Here is a 14,991-nt window from a genome sequence, read left to right on the forward strand (position 1 = left end):
ATTTATTTTCTTATTCACAACATGAATCACCCCTTAGTAAGATCTAAACTGCCACACTTAAAATACTTTAAAAAATTTTTTTACGTGTTCTGTACTTCATTTTAGCTCTGTATTAATTCCAAATAGAACCAGAGAAGCATACGTCCTGCACCCCAAACGTTACATTTTAATTCATTTTAATTCATTTTCGTAATTTACAGTATTGAACTGAAGAAAGTGCAAAGAGAAGTTTGTATTGACATGTTACTCCATTTCTACTTGCGTTTGTGTCAAATGTAAGGCGTTTCCACGTGACACAAGCTGGCGGCTACTTTAGACGACATTGCTCGTGGATGCAAAATCTTATCATCATGTAACTCTTCCTTAGCTTCTCCTGTTGGTACGTCCTAAACCACACGGCTCAAAAGTTAGAGCAGAGACTGATACATTTACATGAAGTGAGGCGAGATGAAAATGATGCTTTGTTTATTTTGTACTCCACTCCAAATTTGACTTGATTTATCACCCCTAGAGTTTTCCAAGAAAGCTGCTTTTTGTATGGATTACTTTTCAATACAGAGGAGCTCAGTATCTCTTAACAACTTCAAGTGTTTTCTTTCTCCCTCCCTCCCCCCCCCCCCCCCCCCCACTGCTCACAAATAGTTTTGCACATATGGACACAACCACAGAACTTTATCAGTGTGTAGGCATTAGGGGGGTCATTTATGAAAGAGTCCCAGCTGCAAAACTATTTTTTTTTTCTCTAATTAACACTAATGAGATTTTTTTCTTAAATAAATCAATCTCGCGCAGTAATTTTGCCCCAGATTTGCATACGAGCAACCTTGATGAATAACCCTGTAGGGCTCCTATATTGTCAGGAATATAACACATACCCATGTTTTTCCTCTGTTATTCAGAGGCCTCTAGTAATTTCAGTGCTGTCTTTCAATTCTTGGTGGAGGGTCTCTAATCTCGCTCCTCCTTGTGTTTTCGTACGCACCCTTGACATCAGGCCCTTTTCAGTAAATATACTTGGGCAATGACAGCAGAAAGAAAACTAAACCACTCTAATGTTCCAAACTGTAACACCAGTGAAAATATGCTTTATCATCTACATAAATATCATATTTTTTTTATTGACTTTTAACTGTAGTGTTTGATTGTGCTGCACTTTGCAGTGTTTGGCGGTGCGATCTGTCGGATGTACCGTTTCCCCACAACGGACGGAAACCACCTGCGAATATTGGAGCAGATGGCCGAGAGTGTCCTCTCTCTGCACATCCCCAGACAGTTTGTGAAACTACTGCTTGAAGAGGATGCAGCGAGGTAAGCCAAGGTTACAAGTACAACGTTAGCAGGGAACGATGATGAGTTTAATATAGTGGCGCTAATGCTTTGTGATCCTGCTGGTGGTTTGTCAAGTTACGGTAATGCTACACATATTCAGTAACTGACTGCGGTCGATCATTTCCTGTGTGGCGTGCAGTGATAAACATCTTAGCCCGAGTTACAAATCGCTGCGGGTAAAAGGTGCGAATGTGAACTTCTTTCTTTTAGATCATCATTATAAGAAAACACATCTGTAATTAGTACACATACAGTAATTGGTGTCTATATGATTTGGCACATAAGTATATTTAATGTATGTGGTATGCGTGTGCTGTACAGCTGCTTCACTCTTAATCAAACATATTGCTGTTCTGGTGTGATACTCTGCATAGCAATAGGAACACAAACCCTACACATGCACACTTCCTCCGTGTAACTCTGTGCCCCGTGGAATGGAGGGGTCATTGGGCTGTTTGCCAAGTGCTAGTTAATAGATTAAACCACATGAATGCACAATCTTTGTTTTATTATTAGGTGCTTTCTTGTTTTGTCCCTACCAGGGTGTGTGAGCTTGAAGAGTTGGGGGAACTGTCTCCTTGCTGGGAAAACCTTCGCAGACAGATAGTGACTCAATATCAAACAGTCATATTGACTTACCAGGAGAATCTGACCAACCTCCATCAATACAAAGGTCAGCGCAAATAAATCATAGAAAAGGCAAATATTACAAGTCGAAGGAATCCACTTAGGACAGACGTATATTATAGGTTTAACACCGTATTGGTCCCTTCATCTCGAACGGCTCACAAAGGACAGAAACATACATATGTTTGCATGCCGTGGACAGAAACATACATATGTTTGCATGCCGTGGACAGAAACATACATATGTTTGCATGTCGTGGACAGAAACATACATATGTTTGCATGTCGTGGACAGAAACATACATATGTTTGCATGTCGTGCGATGCTTTTTGAATTTGCTGCTAGGATGCCTGTTGCCTCACTGGTTTATAGTTGCTCCGTGTTATACAAGTTGCATTACATGTCTAAGGGCTGTTAATGGTTGGGAAACAGGGCAGTCGCCAAAAGAGAGAACGAACCAATCCAGGCTTTTAAACTCGGCCCATAAATATACACATCTGAACAGACTCGGGCAGCTTCAGTTAAATATTCCAACCTAGTGCACGGTAAATGAGTACTTCAGTATTAGGTGCTACCTTTTTTTTTTTAACTACCAATTGATACTCTAAGACAAGCGTTCGAGAGTTCTCCTCTCTTCCTCAGGTCATCATATAATACTGAAGTACTTATTTACTCTGCACTATCGCTACTGGACTGGCACGGCTATTTCTACTTAAACCAACCTAGTTTAAAACCTGGGATAACTTGGCTCTGTTTGTGTTTGGTCAATGCAGCACGATGTACAATTTAAACATTCAAAACTAAATGACTTGTCTCCTGAAATCATTTATACGCTTCTGAGAAACTGCTTGGTGTGGATCATTCAACTGTTTAAACTCCTTTGTTGCTGGTAGGGCTTGCAATTAGTTGCAAAAGCGTCTAATCTGAGATGCTGCTCAGACTACTTATAAGGCCTCGGCCAGGGTTCCTGCTGGCGTGCGGAGGCGCGCTGAGGCTCAGGGAAAGCGGGTGCTTTCCCTGGCCTTAGGCAGCGCGCCTGTCGGGGGTGTGTCGGCGGGCGGGCCAGTGACGTCACGAAGCTGGTTCGCCCTCATTCGGCAAACCGCTCACGTGACCGGCGAGCGCTGAAATTTAAAATTCTGCTAAGCGTAGGCGAGCCCCTACTAAAGCCGCTCTCATTGCGGCTGTAGGGGCTCACAGGTAAGTACAAGCGCGCCTCAGCCCTTACGCGCTGACCATGCCCGAGGCCTAAGGCTGCGTCCATGGTAATTTCAGCTGTGCGGAGGCACGCTGAGGGAAAGCGGGTGCTTTCCCTGGCCATGGTACGCGTGCCGTCCGTGGGCATGTCTTGGGGCGTTCCGCTCACGTGACCGGCCTGTCGCGCCAAGAAATCAGTTTAAACTGATTTCTTGCGCAACGTGCTCCCCCTACCGCGCACACGCAGCATAGACGCCTTTGGCAGTCTGTTAGCTCAGCGTCCGCGCGGTCTGCCATACCATGGACACAGCCCAAGTTTTTAAAAATCTTTTCAAAGAATAGAAGTCATGTAGTGTCCAGGTTGCCATAGATTATCTTAGATATACTGTCCATTTGGATATGATAGGGAGCAATAAGCGCCTAATGAAGTCCAAGAGATCTCCACATCATGCAGCGCAAAGAACAACGTCCCATAGACATTGCAATGCCTTCTTTTTCAGTGCTTTCCAACCGGAAATAGTTTTGTTTGTGTATAATATTAACAATAAACAAGATGGCCACCGTCATCAGATCCTTAGAAATAGCTTCTAGTATCGTAAGCTTGTGCTCTCGGTGTCCATGTGACGATATTCACAATAATGTCACTTTGCCATTGTACATAATAACCATTCTACATTCCTCTGCGGAGTTCTTTGTACATTGAGGGCTGTTTAGTCTCATCAGACCCGGCCCCTTTTTGTGGCATCACTGGAATGTTGCAGCAACCACAAAATGTTCCACACAAACAGTCATATTTTTCCTGATCACCCTGGCAGTGGGCACCATTGGGTTAATCCCTTCTCACTCTAGGTAAGACAGGAAGTAGACTTTTGCAGGTAGGCCATATAAGGCCCCTCCCTCTACCTGCACATTAGTCTTTTTCCTGTCCTCACAGCTAGGAGTAGGATTTTTTATTTTGTAAGGGACTCACCAACTGCACCTAGTGCAGATATCCAGGGTCTCAGCCTCTCTGCCCTGAAGCTCCGATCGACGCGCCCTGCTGGTGGCAAGACGGAGACCCCTTAGAGTCGGTGGAGCCCCTGGAACCCATTACATCCGTAGGGTGGGGAGCAGCTGCAGCCGCGGGCGGGGAAGCTTACATGCAAGGAAGCCCCAGTACCAAACGAAAGGTAAGCAGAAGGGGTGCATAGCAGCTGCAGCTGAGAGCCGTGGAGGCCCAGACTCACCGCATTAGCGTCTGGTACGCTGCGGTAAAAGTACCCCAGGAGCCCGCTACACGCGGAGGGGGGAGCAGCCATAGCTGCGAACCGGAGAAAAGGTTCAAATTGACCGCGCTAGCGTCTGGAACGCTGCGGTACAGGGAACAGTGCACGCGACCACACGGGAGCGCGCGCGTCACGTTCCGGCCGGCAGATGCGTGCACAGACACGCGGGCCGTGCACGAGCACTTGATACGTCATAAAAGCGACGAACACACCGTGTGTATGTGTGAGGAGAGCTGCAGCATGGAACGCTCAGCAGGGAGAAGCCAAGTGCTGGAAATGGATGCGAAAATGGAAACACCCAAAAACTTCAGTTCCCAAGACTAGGTGAGTCCTTAGTTCTACATGGGAAAGAGAGATGGTCTATATACATTAGGGTGTATGTTTAGTATTTATTTTGTTTTTATAATATAGTTCGGTGGTTACCCTCCCAGAAGCAGGATCTTCAAAAGGGACGGGGGAATCCCTGCAACATAAAATAAAGGTTGCTAAGAAAACTAAATGGTGTGCAGCTTGTGTGAAACCAGCCCTAATAGGGAAGCAATTATGTGAAGATTGTCTTAAGGCAGCTGCAGGGGATACCAGTGAACAAATGAGCACTTTCCTTGTATTGATGAAGGAGGCTGTTAAACAGAGTGTTGATGCGGCAGTCCAGCAAGCTGTTAACCCGGCGCAGAAAGATCTAGATCCCAAACCAGTCTGGATAAGGGGAAAGGTTTTTCATTAGATGAGTCTGACATTGATTGTTTTCAGATATCAGTGGATTCATCAGATCAAGATATTCAGGAAGAGGAATCTGAATTTGATGTAGAAATGGTGGATTCACTCATCAAAGCCATGAGACAGGCATTGGAACTAGAAGATACTGAAGAGTTAACCCACAAGAAGGATAAACATTTTGGGGCGAGACAAGAAAAGGTAGAGTCTTTCCTATCCATCAAGTAATTAAGGACCTCATTCAGGTGGAGCTGGCTCGACCAGACGCCAGAGTATTTACGCCTAAAAGGTTTGGGAAGATGTATCCATTCCCACAAGAGGAGGTAAAATTTTGGGAGATCAGCCCAAAGGTGGATACTGCTATTTCCAGAATAGTAAAAAAGACCACAATCCCAATAGAGGAAGCTGCGTCATTGAAGGACGCTATGGATAGGAAGATGGATTATGTATTGAGGGGAAAAAAAAAAAACGTTACCGCAGGATTTTTCCTACAAACCTGCCATAGCAACTATGTCAGCAGCAAGGGCTATGTGAGTGGATTGCCAACATTGAAGAGGCAATAGACAAAGGCGTAAAGAAGTGCTATTCTTAAAGCACTGTCAGAAGTAAAATGGGCAACAGATTACATAGCGGAAGCCTCATTGGATGCAGTAAAATTAGCAGCCAAATCTATGGCGCTGGCGGTATCAGCAAGAAGGGCTTTATGGCTCAGACAGTGGATGGCTGACACAGCATCAAAGAACAGCTTGTGTGGACTACCATTTGAAGGTGAGTTCCTTTTCGGTAACAAACTGGATGCGATAATAAAAAAAGCATCAGGAGGTATGAGCACTTTTTTACCTCAGCAAAACAGAGCCAGAAGATTCGGTTTCCAACAGGCTAATAGAAACCAGTATAAAGATATAGACCTGGTAGGTAATTCCCAAGACAAACAACATGGAGAACCGGCTTTTTCGTGGCGCCAGAGGAAGAGGATCATTCACAAAGAATAAATCCACATGAAGGTCAGAGGGCGGCCCAGCAGTTGTCAGTAGGAGGGCGACTGAAGCAGTTTTCTGCAACATGGGCCCAAACAATACAGGACAATTGGGTATTACAGACCATTCGTCAGGGGTACAGTATAGAATTCAGGGAGATGCCAAGAAGAAATATGGACGTAATAACATATATACAGTCCAAGGAAAAAAGAAGGCAGATGAATTCGGCTTTAAACAAATTATTACAAGCAGAAGGAATAAAGAAGGTACCTCAGGAAGACAGAGGAAGCGGAATTTATTCCAGGATTTTTCTAGTAAAAAAAACCTACAGGGGATTACAGAGCAATCCTAGACCTAAGGAAGGTAAATTTATTCTTGAGAATAAGAAAATTCAAGATGGTGTCGTTGAACCTGATTATTCAAGACTAGAAAAAAGGGTGGTGTGAATAGCGCTAAACAATATGTGAATATATACACAATACAAACACAATGTGAAAAATTACTATCTATAGGACGGCTGCCAGGAAAACCTAACCCAAACACAGTTAGAAAAACACAGAGATAACAATACAGACCGGCGCCTCAATGTCCAAAACTGAAATGAGTCCAAAGATGTGCTGCAGTGTCCAAAAATGCTGATCCGGCAGAGGGACTGCAAGCTCCGCAACAGCACACGTGGTATCATGCAAAGGAGATAAAAAGAAAGATCATAGCGTGACACTGCAATCTACATAACATATAACTCATACAAACAGGACATACATGACAAACAACACTAACAGAAAGGCTGACAATAAACAGAGATTTATTTAGACAATACTAAAAACAAGAGAAGCTTTGGAGCAGGTCTAGGATCCAGTGTGGTAAAACTGGAATCCTACTTGCAGCAATTCAGAAGGGTTCAAGCGGTGTGTATACTGTGGAGTTCTTTAAACAGCTTGTCCTCGGCGCGTGGTGCTGCTGTAATGGCCGCCGGCGCTTCCTCCGGTTGCTCTCGGGCTTAGCGTCCCTGCAGGCCAAACCTCGCGAGATTTCTCGTCAGCCGTGACGTCACTCGCTAGGTGGAGCTACTCGCCGCCGCTTTCTCCTGTACCGCACGTCTACACCGTTTGCTCGAACTGTGACTGGGTGCTGTGACCTGGTCCTTTGGTGCTCTCTTTCAAATGGTCTCTAGAAACACCCAACGCGTTTCGTGCGCATGCTCCACCTAGCGAGTGACGTCACGGCTGACGAGAAATAAGTAGGATTCCAGTTTTACCACACTGGATCCTAGACCTGCTCCAAAGCTTCTCTTGTTTTTAGTATTGTCTAAATAAATCTCTGTTTATTGTCAGCCTTTCTGTTAGTGTTGTTTGTCATGTATGTCCTGTTTGTATGAGTTATATGTTATGTAGATTGCAGTGTCACGCTATGATCTTTCTTTTTATCTCCTTTGCATGATACCACGTGTGCTGTTGCGGAGCTTGCAGTCCCTCTGCCGGATCAGCATTTTTGGACACTGCAGCACATCTTTGGACTCATTTCAGTTTTGGACATTGAGGCGCCGGTCTGTATTGTTATCTCTGATTATTCAAGAGGTACAACCAGGAGACTGGATGGTGGCGATAGACTTAAAAGACGCTTATCTACATGTGCCCATAGCAAAGAGACATCAAAGATCCTAAGGTTTGCAGTAAATCAAGATCATTATCAGTACACAGCACTGCCATTTGGTCTGGCTACTTCCCCAAGGATGTTTACAAAGGTTCTAGCCCCTCTAGTGGCAGAAATTAGAGAGAGAGGGGTAGAAATATACCCATACCTGGACGACATCCTGGTAAAATCAAAGAGTCTGGAGAAACTCCAACAAGACCAGAAGATGGTAGTAACCTTCCTGGAACACCATGGTTGGTTAATAAACAGAGACAAGAGCCATCTCATGCCCACTCAGCTGTTAAGATATCTGGGGGTAGAATTCGATACAGCAAAAGGAGAAGTGAGACTACCAGACGCAAAGAGGCAAGACATAGCCATGCAAACAAAGAAGCCCAGGAAAGCTACCAGGACTTCAGTCCACACACACACACATATACATACACACACACACACACACACATACATACACACACACATACACACACACATACACACACACACACACACACATACACACACACACACACACACACACACACACACATACACACATACACATACACACACACACACACACACACACACATACACACACACACACACATACACACACACAGGAATGCATGAAGCTCCTAGGGAAATTCGCTTCAACATTAAGCGTCACAAAATGGGCAGCAATACATATGAGACCACTGCAAAACAATTTTCTGCAACAATGGAACGGGAAGCACAAGGACACAAGACAAAGAATCTTGTTACACCCACACACAAAACAGGAATTAAAGTGGTTGGAAGATACCCGAAACCTGGAAAAAGGACAAACACTACAACCAGTGCACTGGGTAAGAATTACAACAGATGCGGGCAACACAGGTTGGGGTGCCCAGATAAGAGAAACATTGGTGCAAGGAACCTGGACAAACCAGGAAAAGCATCTTCCATCAAATCTGCTGGAACTAAAAGCAGTACAAAGGGCTTTAGGCCTTGCCCCCGCTGCCTACTACAGCGTCCGCTGTGGCGGACGCTGCGCGCATGAGAGCCCTCCCCGCAATGGCGCCGGGCCCGCTGTGAGGGGGGGGCCGCAGCGCTCGCGCGAGAGCTACTCCTGCTCTCAATAGAATTGAGAGCAGGACTCGCGTCGAGCGATTAGGCACGCCCCCCGGCGGTTCAGCCAATGAGGGCGAACCTGTCGGGTGACGTCATGGCCGCGCCCCCGTCACTCCTCCGCAACGCCCCCCCCCCCCGGTCTCTCCTCCTGCAGTGAGCTGCAGACCGGGGAATCGGCTGAACGCGCCGCCAAAAGCGCGGGCGCGCGTTACAGCGGCGTGACCGGGGCCTTAGAAGCTTTCCAAGACCATATAAGAGGTGGCTGTATAAAAATAGAATCAGACAACAGGACAGTTGTCGAGTATATAGCCAAACAAGGAGGAACCAGGAGCAGAAAGCTGATGAACTTCACAGCAGAAATCCTCTTGTGGGCAGAGTGCCACTTATCGGAAATTACAGCCATACATATCCCAGGACTAGAAAATGTCACAGCAGACTTTCTAAGTCGGAACATCATATACCCAGGAGAATGGGCATTAGATCCACAGGTGTTTCAAGAACTGGTAGAGCGATGGGGTCAGCCAGACATAGATCTCATGGCGACACACCAAAACCGCAAGGTAAGGAACTACTGTGCCAGACAGTTTCATCCAAGCGCACAAGGTACAGATGCTCTCAGTTTCAAATGGGACTTCAAGTTGGCATACCTGTTCCCTCCAATTCCCCTCATTCCGAAAGCAATCAGGAAAATCAGGGAAGACCAAGCAGAGGTGATATTCGTAGCACCCTACTGGCCAAGAAGGCTTTGGTTCACACACTTAGTAAATATGGCAGTAGATACACCATGGCACATACCAGATCGCAAAGGGTTGATGCGACAGGGGCCAATATGTCATCCGAATGCCAAACAATGGGCTTGACGGCATGGCGATTGAGCGGGAAACATTGAGACTGAAAGGTTGTTCAGACAAAACAATCCAAACCCTTTTACAAGCAAGGGAAAGTTCCACATCGAAAGTATACCATAGAATCTGGCTTTTCTTTCGCGATTGGTGTGAAAAAGAAAAACAAAATTTCCTTTCACCTAGAATTGTATCAATAGTGGAGTTCCTGCAAAAAGGATTTGAGAAAGGTCTCAGTCTTAGCTCATTGAAAGTACAGGTTTCTGCACTATCAGCCTTGTTGGAAAGAAATCTGGCAATGGAAAGATTGATCATCAGATTCTTTCAGGCAGTTAAAAGGTTAAGGCCTCAAATCAAGAACAGGGTACCTACATGGGACTTGTCCCTGGTATTGGATGTACTAACAGCAGCTCCGTTTGAACCTATACAGGTTATCATGGAAAATGGCGTTTTTGATAGCAATCACCTCAGCAAGGAGAGTGGGAGAACTACAGGCTCTATCAGCCAAGGAACCATTCCTAGTCATACATCAAGACAAGGCAGTTCTCAAACCAGTGCATCAATTCCTGCCAAAAGTTGTATCACAGTTCCATATGAATCAAGAAATTGTGATTCCGTCATTCTGTCCAGAACCAAAGAATAAGAAAGAAGAAAGACTACACAAATTAGACGTGGTAAGATGTCTAAAAGTGTACCTGGAAAGGATGCGAGATATCAGAAAGTCAGACAGACTATTCATCATTCCAGAGGGACCGAAGAAAGGTCAAGCAGCATCAAAGACAACAATTTCCCAGTGGATAGTGTCTTGTATTGAAAAGGCTTATGAAAGCAAAGGACAAGATAAACCTTTGAACATTAAAGCTCATTCTACAGGGGCCATGTCCACTTCATGGGCATTTAAAGCCCAGGCTACACCAGGACAGATATGCAAAGCGGCAGTCTGGTCCTCATTCAATACATTCTTGAAATACTACAGACTAGACGTACAATCATCAGCTGACGCAAGCTTTGGTCGTAGTGTTAGAATCTGTAGTGAAATAAGTGTAAGATGTATTAATAAAGGTCAAACTGATAAGGCATTAACTGGTGTTGTTCATTCTGATGTATCCCTCCCTAAAATTTTTCATTGCTTGGGTATGTCCCAATGGTGCCCACTGCCAGGGTGATCAGGAAAGAAGAAAATTATGGTAAGTTGTTTTAAATTTTCTTCTTTCGCGCTTATATGAATTGGTTTTTACATGATTTTTAAACATAATACATAAACAGTGCTGAATTTATTATAAAGGCGCAGTCTCTCCCAGCACTAAATGAGCAAACTGAAGGGGTACATTTTAATGACGGATGCCAATGTTTAGATTGGCTCGCTCTTACAAAACCAAAGCTTTAATACTGGCCAACCCACCAGATCAGATATGTATTTATATATATAAAAGATTATATATATATATATATATATATATATATATATATATATATATATATATATATATATATATATATATATATATATATATATAAGAAAAAAGAAAAAAACAGGCGCACACCTAGTGCATTAAAGTATAACAATAAGTTTATGGAACATTAAAAACAGACAAATGCCCACTCACAAGAAACATGGTAATAAAGTGCAGTTATGAGATTGGCCCTCATATGCCAGTGGTAACGACCGGATCAGCAGTAGTGTCTTCTCCTACATACACATGGCGCCGGCACGGCGTGGTCTCCTTCACCGGAAGTGACGTCCGCCCAGTCTGGTGCCCCGCAAAAGGAAGTCCCGCCGGGAAACAAAGTCCTCGTCTGCCTGCCTTTGGTCACCGCACCACCAGGGGAAACAAGGATGTATCCAGATATTTTGGTATCATTCCATTGAAACATTTATTATTATATTTTTAAATAAATTTTTTTTTAATTTGTACGCATTTTTTATATTAAAGTCAAACTATTGTTATATTTGTTTATCTTATAATAACATAGGTTCTATTTTATATTTATTTTATCCCCCTTGGCCACCCCATAGGTTGTTACACCAGAGTAGCTAACCTACTCACAGTTAGGCAGGTTGTTGCATTAGGCGCTCCTTTATATTTCTGTTTTGTTTGATATATATATATATATTTTCAAAGGTCCCACACTTATAAATCTATGGAAATTAACACAATGAAATTAAATAGTTAAATTCAATTAAAATGTAGTTGCTGTATTGTCTTAATGCAATTGTGCCATTGTTTCACTGAATTTTATTATTAATCCATGAAGTCATTACTAAATTAGATCATTAATCTATGTCGTCATTTCCCAGTCAGTTTTCTGATATCTTGCCATTTCTGAGAATTTAAAAGGGTTTATGGTGTGTGGTCTAGACTGCTCAAAAATGATATTGCCTTAGCAGTTCTTTCTGTGTGCTATGACTCCAGGTGATCATTCATGCAGCTGTTTAAAGCCAATTTAAAGCAGCTTTCCAAGCTTTACAACAACAAAAAAAAAAATGCACGAAGCAGGGGGTCTCTGGAGCTGACATTATGGTGGTTCAGCTCCGGAGTCCCCCTGCTTCCCGGGATACTTACATCTGTATGGGCTGTCGGTGCTCCATGAGTCTTAAATCTCCTCTGGCACGTGGGCCAATAGGAAGCTGGAATGGTGATGTCACTGCTTCCTATTGGCTCCTATACTGCAGGAGATTTAAACCACCATATTGTCCACCCCACAGATGATACTACTAGCAGCACCATCTGAGGTACAGCAGGGCCCCGGGTATACGGCGGATTCCGTTCCAGAGGCCCCGCCATATAGTGAAAATCGCCGGAAAGCGGATCCAGCGAGTTTCAGTGCTGCGCATACGCAAACCGGCATTTTCGTCGTTCTGCGCATGTGCGACCTGCGGTCTGCGAGCACAACCTGCGGTCTGCGCAGGCGCGCCGGGCGCACCCGCCCGTTCTGCGCATGCGTGATTTCAAAGTCAACATGGCGGCCCCCTTCTCGGTGCCGCCGTATCAGCGGATCGCCGAAAAGCGGGGCCCTGCTGTACATATATCGGGAAGCAGGGAGACCCCGGCGCTGAAATTAACACACCTTTAACTTGAGAAAACGGAAGACAAAACCACTTTTAGTTCAAACAAGTTTTAAACGGGGCTCATTTTGTACAGAAGCTCTGGTCCCTTAGTCTGTTTTTACAGTGGGAAACATTCCAACAGTGGAGGTTATCCTGAATGTACCGTGTAAACCTAATCCACAGTTCCTGTATATCCATTTGCACAGAAAAGGTTTCTTTGTTGATTGAAGGTAAATAGAAAGTGTGAGGGAGTTGTGCAGATATCTGCCTAATTATTTCTCTGCTTAAAAACATTTATCCTTTTTTTCCCTCTCCAGGCGTATCATTTAAAGCGAGTAGCTTAAAGGCGGATAAAAAATTAGAATTTGTTCCTACCAATTTGCACATTCAGAGAATGAGAGTTCAGGATGAATCGGCATCAGGTATGGTCTTTTTGTATTCCAAAAGGGAAAGATACAAGCCGCAGTCTAGGACATTAGTCACTCCCAGCATATGCATTGTTGTAAATGCATGTAACGGGTAGTTGCTGAGTGCAGTAGATAATTCTGCAGAAAGGCAAAGCTCAATGGTCCTAATTTAAAAAAAATAATAATAATTTGAGGGTATGAAAAAAACAACGGGAAGCCGTTTTCAAGTTGGTCTATATCTGTAAGAAAAATGATCACACTTTTGCAGTTTACGGCTTAACTCATTATTCTGGTGACCGTGATTTCCTGTAGATAGATGGTAGATGTCTTACAAGTCTATTTCTCAGTGACTATACCACAAGATTTTTGTTGCCCAAGCTCCTTCAGGGGTAATGTGTAATGCAGGCTGTGATCCATTTACTGTATATCTTCATGCCTTCCCGTTCACATAGCCCTGTATATTTGTATACAGTGCACACTGCGTGATATAGAGTAACAAGGGCACATCTCCCCCCCCAAAAAAGTGTAACATTTTGTGACTTCCCCATTGAGGTGAAAATGACACAGGATGGAAGTAAATGCTCTTCTATGAAGACTTGTTGTTTTATCACAATAATGTAAACATTATGGGACATATTTTTAAGTGATGCTAAGCAGCAGGGGTTTATAAGAAAATGGGACTGGAACTAGAAAGGAGAAAATAAATACTTTGTTCACATCACACGCTTGTATTTAAAATGTCATTGTTGTTCAGATTTGCCTAGGGAGGTCCCTACACCAATACCACTGTATTTACATACACACAAACCTATAGAGAAGTGTGTGTGTGTGTGTGTGTGTGTGTGTGTGTGTGTGTGTGTGTGTGTGTGTGTGTGTGTGTGTGTGTGTGTGTGTCTTTTTGGTAAATGAGGGGTAAAGTGGGGGTGGACATTTGAACTATTCCGGTGTCTAATCATGAAGAGCTGTCTTCTAGGAAATGTCAGAGATGGGTGATTCCGCCCAAATCTGTTTCCTGCATTTTCTCACATTTTCCCCGCAAAATCTGTTTTGCGGTGTAAACTCTGCAAACAAATTTGTTTGATTGTAATCCGCGCGTATTCATCAAAAACCGGCATTGGTTACAATCCTATGACTGATTTGCAGAATCCAGTCTGTGGATTTAGCAATTCGTTGGCAGATTCTTAAGAATCCACCAACGTATTACGGAATCCGCGGATTGGATTCTACAAATCAGACAAGGGATTGCAGAATCCGTGGAGTGTATTGGTAATAATAATAAGAGATCTGCCAAAACTGCCCTTTTTTGAGAGTGATCCGCTGCAGATCCAAATTCGCCCATCTCTATTCATGACTTTCTCAGCCATTGTAACTGGACTTGAAAGAAGCTTCTAGTTTAAGAATAGTCAATTGGAATTTAAAAATAAATAAGATGAATGTGTGTGATTTAAACTGACTTTATATGTGTATTCTACAGATCAGAACTATGACATTGTGACTATAGGGGCACCAGCTGCCCACTGCCAGGGGTTTAAGTCTGGAGGACTACGGAAGCAGCTGCATAAGTTTGAAGAGGCAAAGAAGCAGTAAGTCCTTCAGTCTTCTTGTTTATGCCTTTAATCTTGACTGCTAAAATTGGTGAGGTGGTCAATACAAGAAAAGAAATGCCACTGAGGTGTACAACCACCATGGCTATGCAGTGTGTCAGTGGTGTCACCAGGTCTGAACCCATGAATACATTGTATATAATACACATAACATTTGATTTATTTTATAATTTATAAATTATACCACCATACTAAGCAGGAATCAAAACCATGATCCTTCATATGCTAGTAGCAATT

The 14,991-nt window shown here is 43.7% G+C and overlaps 1 protein-coding gene across 11 annotated transcripts in view; it reads left to right on the forward strand.

Annotated features, from left to right (window-relative positions):
* Nucleotides 1–14,991, forward strand: part of INPP4A (inositol polyphosphate-4-phosphatase type I A) — a 150,952-nt gene that overhangs the window by 91,960 nt on the left and 44,001 nt on the right. For all 11 annotated transcript variants that reach the window (XM_075590520.1, XM_075590522.1, XM_075590519.1 and 8 more), the window contains exons 11-14: nt 1,161–1,308; nt 1,872–2,002; nt 13,061–13,165; nt 14,625–14,733. In XM_075590520.1, the coding sequence (XP_075446635.1) occupies nt 1,161–1,308; nt 1,872–2,002; nt 13,061–13,165; nt 14,625–14,733 (493 nt within the window). The remainder of the gene's footprint in view (nt 1–1,160; nt 1,309–1,871; nt 2,003–13,060; nt 13,166–14,624; nt 14,734–14,991) is intronic.

The sequence above is a fragment of the Ascaphus truei genome, chromosome 3, assembly GCF_040206685.1.
Source record: "Ascaphus truei isolate aAscTru1 chromosome 3, aAscTru1.hap1, whole genome shotgun sequence".
Lineage (NCBI taxonomy): Eukaryota > Metazoa > Chordata > Amphibia > Anura > Ascaphidae > Ascaphus > Ascaphus truei.